Source organism: Aptenodytes forsteri, unplaced genomic scaffold (assembly GCF_000699145.1).
Source record: "Aptenodytes forsteri isolate BGI_AS27 unplaced genomic scaffold, ASM69914v1 Scaffold59, whole genome shotgun sequence".
Classification (NCBI taxonomy): domain Eukaryota; kingdom Metazoa; phylum Chordata; class Aves; order Sphenisciformes; family Spheniscidae; genus Aptenodytes; species Aptenodytes forsteri.
In genome coordinates this window covers 2,507,516-2,524,011 of record NW_008794085.1, presented here as the reverse complement: position 1 = coordinate 2,524,011, position 16,496 = coordinate 2,507,516, and the positions used below count along the sequence as shown (strand labels likewise).

General features: G+C 43.8%; 1 protein-coding gene across 1 annotated transcript in view; it reads right to left on the bottom strand.

The window, feature by feature from the left end:
• The window catches only part of LOC103894684 (vitellogenin-2-like), a 24,258-nt gene that overhangs the window by 6,619 nt on the left and 1,143 nt on the right, over positions 1 to 16,496 (bottom strand). The window contains exons 4-28 of the mRNA XM_009274108.1: positions 14,472 to 14,723; positions 14,161 to 14,322; positions 13,856 to 14,004; positions 13,270 to 13,420; positions 13,005 to 13,162; positions 12,757 to 12,922; positions 12,140 to 12,265; positions 10,867 to 11,085; positions 10,235 to 10,452; positions 10,020 to 10,117; positions 9,470 to 9,594; positions 8,701 to 8,802; positions 7,986 to 8,105; positions 7,697 to 7,886; positions 7,265 to 7,358; positions 6,311 to 6,496; positions 5,964 to 6,108; positions 4,952 to 5,180; positions 4,688 to 4,863; positions 4,237 to 4,427; positions 4,077 to 4,200; positions 3,673 to 3,720; positions 3,425 to 3,511; positions 1,624 to 1,836; positions 1,380 to 1,522 (exon numbers count right to left, since the gene is read on the bottom strand). Coding sequence (XP_009272383.1) covers positions 1,380 to 1,522; positions 1,624 to 1,836; positions 3,425 to 3,511; positions 3,673 to 3,720; positions 4,077 to 4,200; positions 4,237 to 4,427; positions 4,688 to 4,863; positions 4,952 to 5,180; positions 5,964 to 6,108; positions 6,311 to 6,496; positions 7,265 to 7,358; positions 7,697 to 7,886; positions 7,986 to 8,105; positions 8,701 to 8,802; positions 9,470 to 9,594; positions 10,020 to 10,117; positions 10,235 to 10,452; positions 10,867 to 11,085; positions 12,140 to 12,265; positions 12,757 to 12,922; positions 13,005 to 13,162; positions 13,270 to 13,420; positions 13,856 to 14,004; positions 14,161 to 14,322; positions 14,472 to 14,723 — 3,872 coding nt within the window. The remainder of the gene's footprint in view (positions 1 to 1,379; positions 1,523 to 1,623; positions 1,837 to 3,424; positions 3,512 to 3,672; positions 3,721 to 4,076; positions 4,201 to 4,236; positions 4,428 to 4,687; positions 4,864 to 4,951; positions 5,181 to 5,963; positions 6,109 to 6,310; positions 6,497 to 7,264; positions 7,359 to 7,696; positions 7,887 to 7,985; positions 8,106 to 8,700; positions 8,803 to 9,469; positions 9,595 to 10,019; positions 10,118 to 10,234; positions 10,453 to 10,866; positions 11,086 to 12,139; positions 12,266 to 12,756; positions 12,923 to 13,004; positions 13,163 to 13,269; positions 13,421 to 13,855; positions 14,005 to 14,160; positions 14,323 to 14,471; positions 14,724 to 16,496) is intronic.

Below are 16,496 nucleotides of genomic sequence, written 5' to 3'. Positions count from 1 at the left end.
AATTGCATTGTGCATCACTTGTTTTGTGTATTCTTCTATTATTATTATTATTATTAATTATTATTATTTTATTTTATTTCAATTATTAAACTGTTCTTATCTCAGCCCATGAGTTTTCTCACTTTTACTCTTCCGATTCTCTCCCCCATCCCACCGGGGGGGGAAGAGTGAGCGAGCGGCTGTGTGGTGCTCAGTTGCCAGCTGAGGTTAAACCACGACAATGGGTGAAACAGTCTTCAAGAGACTGGGCGGCAGAGTGATGTGAGAAGAAAGGTATAGCCAACTTGTTTTAAACACATTCAGAGTTAAAGATAGGCACCAATTACATAAAATACTAACGTGCTAAAAAACAGATGACCTCGTATGAATGTGTCAGTCCTACAGTGGTAACTTTTAGCAAGGATCCTTCGCCCGCTAAGATTGTCAATGAGTTGACAGAGGGATCTCTATGATTGGGTTCCCTTACAGGCTTGGGACTCGGAGAAATACAGAAAAGATTCCTTTAAAAAAAGGCATAGTCTCAGAGCAGAAAAAAGCTGTGTTCTGTGGCTTTGCTCCAGGATAGTCAATTGGATGGTTTCATCCCCTCTAATAAGGGCAGATAACAGCACTTCAGGTAATTCAATCTAATATAGAAAATTATCCTCTTCAGTAGGCATTTGTTAACCAAATCACCTGTACGCCTTTAATGTGAAAGCTTGTGTTGCATGCCTGTTTAGGTAAGTGAGTTGTTGTATGTGTCTGTATTTTGGTAGCACTATGAAAAAAAGATTAGGCTTTGATGTGGATCTCTATGTTATTGTGGGCAAATGCATGTATAAATACACTGAATGAATGAATACAATAGATACTATATGTATGTGGATAGACACATATGTGAACTGAATCCAGCAGTTACAGTTCTCTTACACTAAGCGTCACACAACATTTGCTATTTAGTGTGCAATAAGCCTTATGGGGAGTGTTTGTATCACCTTCTTCAGAAGCCGGAGGTAAGGTGCCTACGTTAGGAAATTACTCTCCCTGGACAGTCAGTAAGAGACAGACTCCTTCAGAGAACCAAGGTTAGGCTTCTGCTCTTCCCAGTTAGGAAGCATCAGGAGACCAATTTCCTAATTCAGGCACTTTAAATTAAAAGTCTACAATAGATTAGGTGAATCCCATCATCCCCTTTGTTTCAAGTGGTTTTCCTGCAAACTAAAATGCACTATGCTTTGAGAGAATGAATACGCAGAAAAAACAGGCACATGTAATCTGATTTTATAATATCATACTGATTAAGGGGGGATTTTTCCAGCTTAGAAATTGCAGAACCGAATCTGTAATTATCTAGAGCATTGGCACAGGTGAAGTTTTCAAAAACTAAAGTAAAATCTCACCATCTTGCAGTGGTTCGGACTATTGAAGGTACTTTTGGCCACTCCAGCTTCATCTGCATAGCTGGATAAGCAGCAAATTGCCCTGTTGCAATCTGAGTAGCAATCTGGTAGTCCCGGCAATCTTTACCCCATTTAAGAGAACCCTAGTAGAGGGGAATACATATATTTTTGTATAAAACATAGTAAGATCATTATATTAATGATAATAGCTCATTATATGAGCTGATCATTATTTTAAACTTACCAATACTTTATGGGAATTTATTACTGAAGCATCAGCACAGAGTTTCCATCTACTTGAACCTGTGATGCTTGAAACAAACATCTGTATCCTTGATCTCATGGGTTGTGTATCAATGTACAGTACAAGCTGTAATCCCGTCGGCTGCTCGTTTCTGTGGATGGCACGAAGGACTGCAGCCAGCATTGGTGGCTTGCTGTCTCCCAAGAATTTAGGCTTAAGTCAGTAGAGAGGAAATAGTGACAAAAGACATACACAAAGCATTAAAATTACTATATTACAACCACAGATAAAAAGTATCTGTGAAGGAGAAATTTCATTCAAAAAGTCTTTTTATGTGAAGTATGGGAAAGCATTATAGATCATCACTCGATCTATTCAGTTCATATGTAGTTTTGCCACAGTCTTTCAAGGGAGAACTGTCGCGACCTGTGTAAGTAAAACAGTAGCGTTGCGAATCTTTTTGTAAAGTAATTTAAAGTAAAGTGTAACAAAAGGAAGTATGGAGTAGGACCCTACTGTGTAAAGAACCAATATTACCCAGCTCAGCACTGCTCTCTTACCAACCTGTAGTTTGGCTAATAGTCTTTTTGATAAAATTCATTTAACCACCTGTTTAAAACCGTGATAATTTGTGTTGACAGAGGGATCTGTTCAGTGCAGTCCCAAGTGTGGTACTTGCACGAGGAGCAGCACGTGGCCCCGTTCAAAGTCGGAGCCTCGTGCCCGGCGGCAGCCAGTGGCAGCAGCGGCGCCGGCCGTGACTGCCCTACCTGAGCTGTGGGGCAGGAGTCCCCGCCTGGCCAGGGGAGAGCTGCAGGTGGGATGAGCTGTGGGGCAGCGGGTCCTCTCTGTGCTGCCAGGTCCGAGTGACAGAGACCCACAGAAGGATTAGGTGGGTAGGAAGCCCCCTGGCAAGGGCTTGGGGGGAAACTGGGAAAGAGCAAGGCTGTGGCTGGGGAAGAAGGTGTATGTGGTGAGAGCATTGGGGAAGACTGGGAAGAGTTCAGGGAAATAGTAATGTGGTGAAAAGATGGACAAGAGAGGTGAATTCAAGTTACCCAGAAATGGATGGGGGAGAAGGTAGATCTGGTTGCCTTTTGTACTAACAACTGGGAGCTGCTGGTGCAGAGGGGGTGCCTCAGCAAGGTAAGGTTTACTATTTTGGGGCATGTAGGTCATTGTCTGAAATGTGTGAAATCTTCCTTTGACGAAATCTGCTCCAAATTTCATCAGTTCTTGCAATAGTTCTTACAGAAGGACCAGGTACCGTTAACTATGTACCATGCAGTCATTCCTGAATAAACACCTGGATTGCTCTCAAAGTTGGAGCATTACTGCAAAATCAAGGTCTTTTCAAAGGCCTTGTATGGTCCTGCTAACATGAACAGAAGTACTTGGCAGTGAAGACCTAATGAACAAGAGTGGCAGAGTCAAGTCCTGAACTTTTACAGAGAGCTATGCAATAAAAAATATACCTGAAACCAGTTTCTGATCAAGCAGGTCAGCACTTCTAAAGTGTTCGCATTTTTACAGTGAATTATTTACTGAGTAACACAAATTTCAACATAAACAGCAATACATTCCAGTTTCATTGAAAAATGTAGCCTGTATTAAGTGAATATTAAAAAACACTCAATGGCTATCCAATGTGCTCACCTTTATAAAACGGGAAACAATTAATTTTCTTTCTATATATTATCTAATATGCTAAATCACCATATTTTTCCTATTCTGTTATAAATATACAATAGCTGGAAACCCAAAGTAAATGTTTTTATTTCTTGTAGATTAAGACACTCACCTGAGACATGGCTCTAGAGGTGCCTTCATCACTAGCTGAAGAAGAGGAGGAGCTGATGCTGCCGTTCAGGACTTCCATTCCTGGGTCCTGCGAAAACAGAGAATCGCCTTGAAGCAAGTTATTTACCATTGGAAGTTGTTACAGAGTAAATTTCTCATATTTTTATTCTCAGAGAACTAAGCTCTAGTTGCAGCAAAGCTAGTGGGAGCACTTGTAGGCCCTGCTCACAGTATAAGCAGTAAATGTACCTGTTCATCTGCTGGCTTGAACCAAAACTGGTAAACAGGTAGATTTGCCTGTGAAAATAGTATGTAAGAAGATCTAAGAGAAGACAAAGAACTAACTTTTGAGAAATGCGTTAAAAAGTTCAGTATTGAGTATGGAAAAAGTCAAAACAAAATTAAATTTTTAACATTTTAAACTGAAATCTTCTGAAATGTGAAACTGCTGAACTGAAATGCTTCAGAGAACCAGGGAGGTTAAAAAGGGGAAAAAGCTCTGCTAGGTGGCTACCTCGTCCATCCTGCAGCAAACAGCCACCCTCAACAGTCTGTTTTCTCTTCCTTTGCTCCATGCTCTATGGGCACAATTTCCCGATGTACAAAAACATTCACTACAAGAAACATAAAAAGGTCCAGCCTGGGTGAATTACCTGTTGGTTGGAATATTCACTGTCCCCACTGCAGCGCCTGTCTCCAGAGTGGTCTTCTCCGCTGCTGCTGCAGATTTTACTGCTAGCAGAGCTGCTGCTGCTGCTGCTGCTTCTGCTGCCACTGCTGCTCCTGCTGCTGCTCTTGCTGCTGCTGCCACACTTCTTCCCAGATTGCCTTAGTTCACCTTTCTTGTGTTCATTTCCAGGCTCTTTACCATCAGCAGAGGAAGCAGTGGAAGAAGAGGATGAACTGGAGAGGGGGGTTGTACCGGGCTCTGCCCAGAGGTCTGTAACTGCAGTCTTGTCTTCTCTGTGAATCCGTTTCTTATGGCGCCGTGTTTTATTTGCGACCTTCAGAAACAGTTCAAAGCATTATGAATTTATAGCTTGTTCTGTAACATTTCTCTGGGTGTCAGACAAGCTGCTTACCACAGGCTTTTGAGGAAATACAACCTCTTGGCCCCACACACTGCAGAAGCTGCACCAAAACTCACCTAGACACATTCCTCCCAGCCGAAATCCTTGCTTTCCAATGCCAGTTTTCCACACTGGAAACCCTTGGCTTCATTTATAGGAAAATATTTCCCTCTCCGATGCTCAAAGTCTCTTACCTTGAACACATTTTCAATGCCTAGAATCTTCTTCAGTTTAGCTTGAATGTCCTCGTATGGAGATGTCTCATCCTCTTCCTTAGACCCTGAGCTTGCTACATCAATTATTTTGGAAGCTGCTTTGGATCCTGCCTGAATCTCCAGCTGTATTTTGTCAATATCAGCACCTGTATGAACTAAAGTCAAGACACTTACATTCCAGGGTTGTGCTGCTTGAGCAGCATTCACAGAGATTGACAGAAAAGCTTGTTGTCATGACTGTACCTGGCTTCAAAACTATTTTGGCTTCAAGTTCTCCAGCTAATTTGTGCAGACAGGTATTTCTTAAGAAAGCAGAATTTCGTGACTTTAGGCTGAGACAAGCAGCACATCCCAAACTCTCAATTTTTCTACAGAAGATGCGTGTGTAAAATCTTCCTCCTACACTGTGGTGATGTGCCTCTTCTGAATCTTGCTGGTATCCTTTGGATATCACACTAGGAATATTGCTTTGCTGCATTAAACAAAAATATGGCAAATAAATATATTTTCTGCAAAAAAATTGTCACAGCTCCTAAAATCTTTCCTCCTATTAATGAAGAGAATGATGACAGTCCTGCCTAAGTAAGGAAGCACTGCTTAAAATTAGAGATCCAAGCACTGGAAGCAGTGGGGTTTCCTCCGAAGTGCTCTGTGGAAGAGGACAGCTCTCCTGCCCAGCCTTTCCCAGGCAGTGTTTCACAAACAAACTTCCCCATGAGAACCTGCAGGGCTCTTTGGAGGGGCTATTTCTCTGCATCAGTTTTGGGCTACTAGCTCTCCTATTGCAAGTCAACCTGTCTTTCCCGTGCCAGCCTCTGAAGCTGAAGAGCACATAGGAGAATGGGCTTCTGCAATCCACTGCAGGGATTACCTCAGGATTTGGGAAGAAAAATGTATATCCTGCCGAAGAGCCATCTTTTCCACATTGCTCTGGCTTGGAAAGAAAGGGATATTGTACAAAGGATATGAATGTCACACACCCTCCCCATGACTGTAAAGAAATAGGAAGACATGCTGTCAAAGCAACCCTACCTGCATGAGATGATGAGAGTGAGCAGACCGTGAATGATCATGTCTTGCACCCATTGGGACTTATGTTAGGCTTGGTTTGGGATCTGTCAGGCACCTGCTGAATCTCACAGTTTCTGTGTTTGTGATCTGGTTGGCCAGCTGCTGTGTTGGGGGTGCTCAGCCCCTCTGGGGAGCTGTCTGTTCTCTACCTGTCTGCAGTACGAATGGTGAGAGGCCTCCTTACCTTCCAGCCACCAGGCCTTGAAGATCTTTCTGATGGCTGAAATGGCTGGTCGGAGAGACTTGGTACTTCTCCTTTGGGGAGAAGCTGGGATTTCTTTTCGGAATCTACTTCTTCCATGTTCCTTGAAATAGCATAAACTTCACTCCTGTGGAGGTGATAAATGGCACAAAGGTAACATCTTCTGATTTTGCTTACCTGTCTTTGCTGGTGCAAAAAAGACAATGCTAAGCTTTATGTGGCTGCCAAGGTACGGCAGAGCCTAACAGAGTTGTATGTTCATGATTTTATAACAGGGAGCTCACAATCAGTAACACATAGCAAGCAAAATGCAACAAGCTCTTCTGTACCTCACAGCTGCGAGCTCAACCTCCTGATGGCAGGGAGGGGTTTCAATCTTCAAATTTTTCTCCTTATTATTTATCCTGGCTTCAAATTTCATTGTAGTGTTGGCGCTGAACTCTGCATGGAATTCAAGACCACTCTGAAAGTATCGTGTATTAATCCCCATCATTGCAATCATATGAAAATATGCCCTGAAAGAGTGAAAATAAAAACATGCATAATTACAGATTAATATGCACATATTTAACGTTGAAATGCAAAATTGCATTTTCACGATGTTCTTTTTATTGTAAGAGCCACTACTGATGGATAAAGAGATGTATCATATAACATGATAAAAAAAAAAGCTGAAGTGCCGCTGGAAAAGGTGAAGGGATTTATCTGATAAACAAAGCTAACATGCCCCCTCTCACTTCTTTGTCACTGATACATTGCTTGAGGACAAGCTAATGCCAGAATCTCTACTAGCTTCAGATTGTGTCTAGTTGTTTATTAATATTTTCGCTATTATTATGATAATTATTACTATTATCATTCTATTAATAGTGTTGCATTTGCTTTGGCGGATCCAGAAGCATTTCCCTTTACCTCCTCAAATCCCCCCAGCTTGTGCCTGGTGGTGATGCGATTCTATGTTGAACTTGTAAAAACCTGTTCATACGTGAGCAAATGTATCTCCACAGCTTCGTGTCTTTAGTCGCTGAACAGGTACAAAAGCGAGCATTTCTAGCAATGGCAGAACAGCGCAGCATCCTATGGGATACAGTGCACATCGCTACATTTGCAGGGTCGTAAAGCATCAGGTGATTGTGTTGCTTTCTCACAACTTCACTGCTCTGGACTAGCACAGCCGTCCCAAATCTGGGACAAGTAAGACCCCTGCGTAACAACATGCGATCACGTATCTATTTCAAATATAAATGCTTGTGTGTGTATGTGAAAATATATGTCATTTTTACTTTGGCTTGATGTCAGCATGAATATCCATGTTGGTTTCCAACAACTGTGAAGGTTTAAAATTGTCAGGTAATGGTGGTGACATCTGTATATCCACTGCAAAAGACAGACAGGAATTATATGAACAGAGAAACAATGAATGCTGGAGATACAATGTTTTCAGTAAGCATAGTAGTTAACATGTGGGCAGTGCTTTTACATTTTGAAGTACTTTACGTGATTATTTAAAGATTGCTACTCCAAACCAGAGTTATACAAATATGTTCCAGGTGAAACACGCTAATTACTTTTCAAACCCTTTGGAGGTAGCTGAACACTAATGTTTCCACATTACAAGAGTACGTTTCAAGATTACAGAGGGATTTAATTTCAGCAGAGGGATTGGACCCACAATTATTGTGGGGAAACTGCTCAGTCTGGTGTCTCAAGCTCACCGGTGGCCTCAGCCTGGGCCAGCGTGGCGCCGCACAGACTAAGCTCCAGCGGCACGCCGACCACCGTGGGGACAATGTGCCGCAGCTCGGCCACCATCGCCGGCAGGGTCCATCGGCCTGAAATGCCTCGCTGGACCTCTTCCACCACTTTTTTCACCGTTGGCTGCCAGTTTGATGATCCAGTTAGACTCTGAAAACGGAGAAATAAGTTAGGTAAGTAGGTGAGAAGAGACGGGGAAGGGAAATTATTCAGCATTGCAGACAAAAAAGACAACAGCCTTGTCAGTACCGTCATGGTCTGCTGAATAGCATCTTTATCAATGTCAACAAAGGTGATCTCTTGGCCCAATACTTTGACATAAGCAGATACCAGAGGGTCTTCGGGAGGCAGTTCTTTCCATCCCAGAAGCTGCGGTGTTAAGGAGAGATGAGAAGAATGAAAAGCATCAGATAATGTTACTTCAAATACAGTAATGTATTGGCAAAAAGTAGATCCCATCTGAAGGATGCTAACCATGGTTCCTTAGCCAAAAACTAATAGACATCTTACAGGTCTGAACCAATGTGGCCTTTCTCATGTTGCCTAACTGACTTCAGTGGGAGTTTCCCCACATGGGGGTGAGGTAAGGACTTGGTAATTTCTGCTGCTGTAAGTAGTGGGTGACACCCAAGGACTCATGGACAAAAATCTTATTTGAGAATCATTTTAAAAGGGAAGAGCAACCACTTACTGTGTTTTAACATACAATTTAAAACACATGAACTTTGGCTACCAGCATCATCATCATCTTTTGTACTGTACATTAATTGCTGACACATGTTGAGTGAAAAGGTGGCATCTGTTGACAGCATAAGTACAATGTAAGTACATCTTTCCGTGACCAAACAGGATGACTGACTCCTTTCTCACTGAAACATCAAAGGGATGGCGTGGTCGGTGGGTGATGCAACCCCGGTGCTGGCAGGAACTGTGTATTGCAAACAGATCAGAAGTAGAGACATACCGTTTTGCCAAGTTCCTTCAGTGTCTTGTATGTATCATACTCAGCAAAGGGAATATTCTGCTTCCTGATAAGCTTGGTTAGGCTTTGTGACCGGAGAGCCACCTGTAGGAAACAGTCAGGTTCGCAGCCCAAGTACAAGAAAGCCCAGGAAAACCTTTGTACCTAGTATTACACTCGCTGAGGCCGCTCTAAATACATACTTCATGAAGCCATTGCACTTACAAGGCTATGCCTACCCGGCAGATGACTGCAGGCTATGGTTGCAGATGCTGAGGACGTGCTGAGCCAGCTTTGAATTAGTCAGCAGGGATAATTTTAGGGCAGCGCACAGCTCAGCCCAGGCTGCAAAGCTTGCCCAAGAAGCTAAGTAAATGCCTGCATGCTGTTACGTGGAGCTTCACGCTGCCCTGGCTGCACTGCTGGCTGAAATTTAATTTCAGATGCTAGTTCCCTGTACTTATGCAAAATACCCTAGATGCCCTGTGACTTTTGGTAGGCAGATGAATGTTCTGCTGCATAAGCTTTCCTCTGCTTTCCTAGATTTTCATGCCTATACTGAATGTATTAATTGATGAATGTATGTATCAAGAAGCCCAAATAAAAGAAGCAGCCTAGGTAAAATCATAATCATTATCTGAATTTTCTCTTCCACATCTGCCCTCACAGCCAGAGATGGAGTTAAACACCACATCACAGTCCAAACGGCTTAACAAGTAATACTGTCTGTAGCTGGCTTGCATCTATCTGGCTGTTTTAATGAAATACTTACCTCGATAATATCAGTTGCAGTATTTGCATAATATCCTCTTACTTTTGTGATTATATCAGATGGAAACATGGTGCTGGGACTGTTCATTAGATAGACCCTCCAAATGGCACCAGCCTGATATTCAGCTATCACAGGAATAAAAAACAGCAGAGATTTTGGTTAGGGTCTCGGAGGTGTCTGGTGCACGTAAGCCACCTCAGGTACATGCTGTAGTAGATCACAAGGGGTTCTGCCAGGATTCAGTCCCACAGGTCCTCAAGTTTGCAACCTCAAGAGGACAACTTTGTTCTAGGGCAGAGTCAACACAACCACAGTGACTGAAGAAGGAGATGTAAATCCACGTGCAGGCACCGCTTTCCCCAGCAGACACCCAGAGAGTAGTAGAACACCCTCAGGGGATTTTGCATGTTAGGAGGCTCTTGTGCTTTTTCTAGTTCAAGAGTGCACTAAACTCACAGCTTGTGATTGGATTTTGGATGAAAATCATGGAACACAATAGAGGCATTTGGCTACGTAAGCTGAAGCAGTGAACAGGGCACCTGGTACTCACAGGAATAATCGCCGACATGAATGACCTTGCTGTAACGATAGCTCAGCCTGTCAAGTCTGGGGCTCAGTAGTTTAATGGCAATGTTGCAAGCAGCAGATCTGAGTAATAAAGAGTTAAAATCATATGAAGATAGTCGACTGTGACAAAGTTCTTAGAAAACTGCAAGAAAAAAATCACCATTTGCTACTAAAAAATGTACTTCTTCCTCTACTTACAGATTATAGAGTTGTGGGATCCTGCCTACTGCCAAAGCCTTCATGTGTGAATACGTGAAACTGGCTACTTGTAAGCTGGGCTCCGTCAGCAGCGAGCTGGCCATAGCTGTTACGGTTGGAAGAGCAGGCTTAGTTTCAAAGAGGACAACACAAGCCACCATTCGGACATTAGGAGCAAGTGTGCTGTCCATAAAGACCTGGAGGGAGATCTCCCTTACCTAGAGGAGGAAGATACAACCTGTGAGTACCTCATAACTTCTCAGTGAGAAGTGGTTCCTAAACCATGCATGTGTGATCTGCAGCGAATGGAGAACAAAACCCTAAACAGAGACTTGAGCAGGGGACCCGTCACTGAAAATGAAGATATTGCTGGGTGCGCAGTGAACAGGGCTGGAAGAAACAGCCATTAGTAGTGGGCCCAGTGTTACAGCGACTAAAGCAACCTCTTTCCCGGGATATCAGCAAGGACGGGGTGATGTCAGGAATTTACAGTGTGGGCAAGAGGAAGACCAGTAACTGAGAAATCTGCCCAGAGTTGCTAACATTACCTGATGGCTTTATTATTCCTGAATCACTAAGTCAACCCAAATCATACCCTCTAAGACATTTGTTTAAATAATAATTTCAGTTACTTTTGCAGGGTCTTTTCTGGCAATTTTCCTCAAGGCCAACACAGCATCAGCATGAATTCTGTTTGGTAATGAAGCTGCAGCTGGGGAAAATGTTGGCAAAAACTTCAGGATGCGTTTGATACTGGCTGGCTCTCCTGCATTGCCGATGGCTTTCAGGGCCAAGGCCATGTCTTTGGCATCACCTTTGCTGATGGCTTCAGTAGCAAGGTCATGGAGTGGCTGAAAACAGAGCAGACTGTGTTAATCTTATCAGGTAACGATCCTGTAATAATGCAAAAAAATGTGCATTGCCATAACAGGCAAAACAATTACTGGTGCAGAGCCCCGAGTAAAGCTGTTCAGATTTTTCTCCCAGGAAAAATCTCACCACCATTATCAGGATGCCAAACGTGGAACGTACAAGCAAACTTGGTTTTCTCCTTACGCAGCATTGTAAGTGATTTTAAATTGTGCCTGAGCCTGAGCGTAGGAGATAATCCTGGGTGGATGCCTGCACCACAGAGTCTGTTGCGAGTTCAAGAGCAGCCCCGAGCTGACGCCAGGTTCAGTCGTTCCCTGGGGCACCTCCACCAGCCCTGCCAGCCTGCAGCCCCCAGGGTCTGCACAGCTGGAGGATTTGCCACTCCCTATAGCAATAGCAAGTTTACTTAAACAGTTTTGCTGTTCTGAGAGGACAAATTACCCTTCTGGTGGCTTGGCTTTGTTTCACTCTTTTTTGGAAGATTTAAATACATGTCAAACACCAGCAGCCCATGTCAGTGCTGTGGTCCTTCTGAGTGAGGAGCCAGAGCTGCATGGTCCGAGGACAATGTCCTGAATATTTCTGACAGTGATGTGTAATTATGTAGCAAGGCCTCTTTGGAAGCCCTAACCTATGACTTATCTAGAGCTTTGCTTATAGTCACACTTCAGTGCCTTTTTAATAGATTTTTTAAGTACACTCTACCTAATGTAAAAGTAGAGAGCAGAATCATAATTATTTTGCTTTAATCCTAAATTTCTCATACCTAAACTCAGTTTCAGGTTGTTTACAGAATCCATCATCCCCACGGGCTTCTACCACTTACATTTGAAATTCTGAACTGTTAAGACCAGATTTTTCAAAGGCATCAGCTCGGTGTTTCATTCTGTCTTTGCAATTTTGCAGGCAATCACAGCTAAGAGTGAGGCATGTAAACAGCCAGTTACCTAATTGCCAGCATTGTAAGAGCTAAATTAAAGGCATTTAAAAAATTTCTTCACCCCTTATGAATAAGAAATGAGAGTCACCTACCTGAAGAAGTTCATTTGGACAAAGTGAAGTCTGAGCACAGTACTTATTTACCATGCTACCATATCCCAGGTAAACAATTATTTGATGCATTGGTGCTTTCTGGATTTGGGGACAGGTCAGAAAAGTCTGCAGAAGAAAGAAGTAGCAGTCTTTAATGTTTCTGGTAATTAGAGCTAGTATTTAGTGAAAATTACATTTGAGAAATAAATAGATACAATTGATTTGGATTCTTCCCAAATATTTTCAGACGTTAAATCAAACGCTAGTCATTCAGCTACAATAAAAGTAAATAGGCTCGCTCCAGTTATAATGTATGCATTTTAGATTTTGGTTACATGATATTATTTTCTTGAGTTTGTGTATTTTTTTTTTTTTTAATTATTTTGGCAAAAAGAAATCAATAGCAATTTTCTGAGGATTTGTGGGTTTTAACATCAAATTAAAAATTTTGGCAACAAGTGTTTGGAAACATTTTCTAAAGCAATCCCCATTTTTGTTAATACCTTGCATTTTACAAATTTAGAAGGAAATATGTTGCATCTTTCACTTACAATCCTGTGAATTCACCTTTAAAAAGGAGTGAGAGGGAAATAGAAGGAAGAATGATCTTTACTCACTGAGGCAACTTCTAGGGTTTGCTTGTTGGGTGTAACGAAATGCAAGGCGAGAGGGAGAGTCGCAGCTGCTTCCCAGATGTTCAGCTTCTCATCATGAATTTTTTGCTTCAGGAATCGGAATGTGTCAGTAGCTCCAGCAGCACAGATGGCGCTCAGGAACCAGCGCCTGCCAGGGAGGGAACGATTCATTATCCCCATTGCCCAGTATGCCTCTGATCGGAAATCCTGGCTGAAGGCAAAACGGTTACCTGTAGGGAAGGTCGTTGGCAAACTGCACCCACAAAGACTCAATTTGATCAAGGGTCACTATACGAAAAAGCTGGACCATTTGTAAGAACTTGGCTGAAGCATCTTTAGTGGCCCCTTCCTCGTTATTCTGAACTAATTGCCGCAGTGTTTCTGTTAACTATGGGAAAAAACAGACAGTTGGAAGGATCCACGTCTAAAATAATTACGTGATGACCTGTTAACCTTATAAATAATGAAAGAGTATGACAAGGAAGCGTCTAATACCTGTAAACCTGGATTTTTAATCCTTATTAGAGGAATTGGCATCTGGAGTAGCTCTCCTGAGAAATGATAACGAAGATTTCCCTGGTTTCGCAGCTGAGTTTTTGGTGCACTGATGGGAGTCCTTTTAATGTCGACCAAAGACAGTTCTTGTCTTCAAGGGAGAGAAAGAAATGCATCAGTAGGCTTTAACCGCATTGTGTGTGTGGAGGGCTTGTACAGCGGTTGGAGCAGACTGAGGGGTGCCCAGCAGGACCGTTGCAATGACCACAAATGGATCGTGCACTTCTCAGTTTATGCATTGCTCAGGATTATCTGGAAATGTCATAGGACTGGCAAGAGCTTTCATTAAGAGTTTGCCAAAGTCTCTGAGAGGTTGGGCAAATGTCTCAGGTGGCCCAGCAAAGCCCCCAAACGGCAGGACATGGGACCTGGCTGGGCATCCCGAGGGACGTACGGTGCCTTGGCCCTTCACAGCCCACAGGCCAGATGCTTCTTGTTAACTCACAAATCAACACTAAATATGTTTTAGGCATCTCTTCCTGGCTCTGATAATCACAGCTACCCTAAGGACACGCATGGCGCCTACCTTGCCTCCATGACTGCTGCCCCGTTGGGTTCATTGAAGGGCGTGATCTGGTACACTTGCTCAGACATAGCAGACGTCATCAAGGCCCCGCTGTCATCATACTTCATCTTGTAAGTGAACATCACCGTGCCTTTAATATTTCTGACTTTCTAGAAGTGCAAAGAGACCCACTCACAAATACGAACGGGCGGTAGTTCATTGAGCACAGACGAGCCGAACTCCCTACTAGCACCAGTGTGATGCATGGGTGCATGCATCAGCGGCTTATGCTTGAGCGTGGCAGCAGGGCTCCACGCTGCTCGTACCAGGGGGCAGGTGGGGCAGGGGCGGATGTACGCCATTCCCATGTTCTTCACCGCTTTCTCCTGGCAGTCCGTCAGGTCCTTGCTTTTGGAAATGGTGGCACGGTTATTCTTGCTGTCGTCCTGGATAACGTATCTGGTTTGGCAGTTGCCTTCAATCCCAGCCTGTGAGTATTGATAAAACACAATGAACTTTCCACTTGAAATAGCGATAAATAGGTCAAAGAAAATTGCCCGGGAAGTGTATGTACAGATAAGTTGCTATATAACAGTAAAATGAGAATAAAAGTAAAATCAGAATGGAAAAAACAAACCTCCTGTAGTTCATACACATTTTGTGACTTTTTGATGGTTATCTGCATCATATTCAGAATCCCTCTCACTAGGTTAGTGCATAGGATGGGACAGTCCTCAGGGGCGAAAATACTTCCAACCCTTCCCTCAGTGTATTCAAACTTAAAGGCTTGGCTGAAACATGCAGCGATGGTTTCTGTGAGCCTCGAAGACGGAGTGAAGGGGTCCGTGGGCCAGAAGCCGTTGTATTCCTCCAGCTTTGGTGATCGAATCTGTGAACAAAATTAGGAAAACGTTCATCCTGTTCATTCAGTTTGAAGCAGTGCAATAACAGGGAAACTGGGCACTTCCAGTCCATGACTGGACACAAGCCACTTGTCCAACACTGCAGGAAACGTTTTCCTCCTTGGACTCTTGTGCTGGGCCTAGGAAGCGTCCTTGAAAACGCAATTTCCATGAAGGATTTCTGCCAGAAAAATAAGATCATGCAAGCAGCATTCAAAACTTCAGCAAGTCTGGTGAAGGTTGCTGGGTGAGCGAAACACCGGCTGCCAGCAATCTGTACGGAAAGGATACTCGCCCGTTTTCCCCAGATGTCCAGTGAGATCTCCCTTCAGTCTGCAAGGCAGCCAAGCCATTGCTCAAGCTGCCTGCCTAAACACATTGCGACTATTTTGGCTGCTGCTCCAGGTCCAGCACGTCCCAGAGCGCCAAAGCTTCTGCACAGCTGATCGGGGAGCAGAGGTGACCGCAGGACCTCGCGCGGGAGATGGCCCAGCAGGAGCTGACATCTCTTTCTTTGGCAGCGGCCGTCATCACTTTGAGCTTATCAAGCTGTAAAGCTTGCACACAAGTCCTTGACTGCTACCTAGTGGGAAATGCGTGCCTGCATGCACGCATACGTAACTAGTCACATACACATACACACACACATCCCGCCCTCCTACATAAAAGTACACGTTCCTGCGTAGAGGGAAATGGTGTGGGTTTGGTGCTCTATTTCACTTTAGGCATTTATAATCAATGCTGCAAGGGTGGCTTGCCTCTTGTCACGTTTTCTCAAATTAAATCCTACTGAAGACTATTGTCTGCAATTGCTAAATAGCAACTCCAGAGAGGTTACACAGAGCCTGCAATTGCAGCAGCGTGTAAAGTTTGATAATAGGTATTCCTTCATGCTGCTTCAGTAATATATGCGCAGGATTATAGATTGAGTAGGACAAACGCTAAGTGCCCGCTTACAGCTTTCTCCCCACGTGGTGTCTTCTAGATCCCTTTTCTGTGGTCTTTCATTCCATGCCAGTATTTTAAGCTGTTTAAATTAATCTTTTCGATGAGTAACAGCGCTTCCAGATCTGATATCATTATGCCAAGCACAAGCATTACCATTAGCGTTCTTCACATTTGAATTAATGCCTATGTGAAGAATATCAAAAGGAAGATAAATGGAGACAGACGGGAATTTCTCATGTGATATCCGAGCTTTTCTCAGGCTATGGATCAGGTTGAAAAACATGGATATTTCATGCTTGAATTTGCCTCATTTTCATACTCCAGCTTAGCGTTGCCTTAGTAAAACTGTCATGAGGCCATTTCTTTAAAGCAGCTGCCTGCCATATTTCTGCATGGAGATGAACCTAAGGCAGCTTTAGTCAAGGGGGCTCAGGTACTGATGGCAGCAGAGCTGGAGCAGCTCTGGCTCCCTCCTCCAGAGGTGCGGGCTGCGAGGAAGCCTGTGGCGCTGTCTCTAGGTCACTACCCATAACCCAAAGCAGTTTGGCTACAGCTGCGGACAGTCCAGCAGTGCCCTCGGCTATCCCCCAGCACGGCTCGGGGGTACGGGGCGCAAAGCTCAGCGCCCATGCCCGCAGCTCTGCCTGCGCTGGGGAAATTGCCACTGCCTGAGCAAAGCCGCTTGGTCTGACGTTGGGCTTACAGGGTCATCTCAGCACCGGGAAGGGCCCTTAAGCTTTCGTGTGAGCTTTGCATCTTTCTGTTGCCAGTCTGGAAGTATGAACCGAACGTCTGTAGCCGTGTGATGAGGG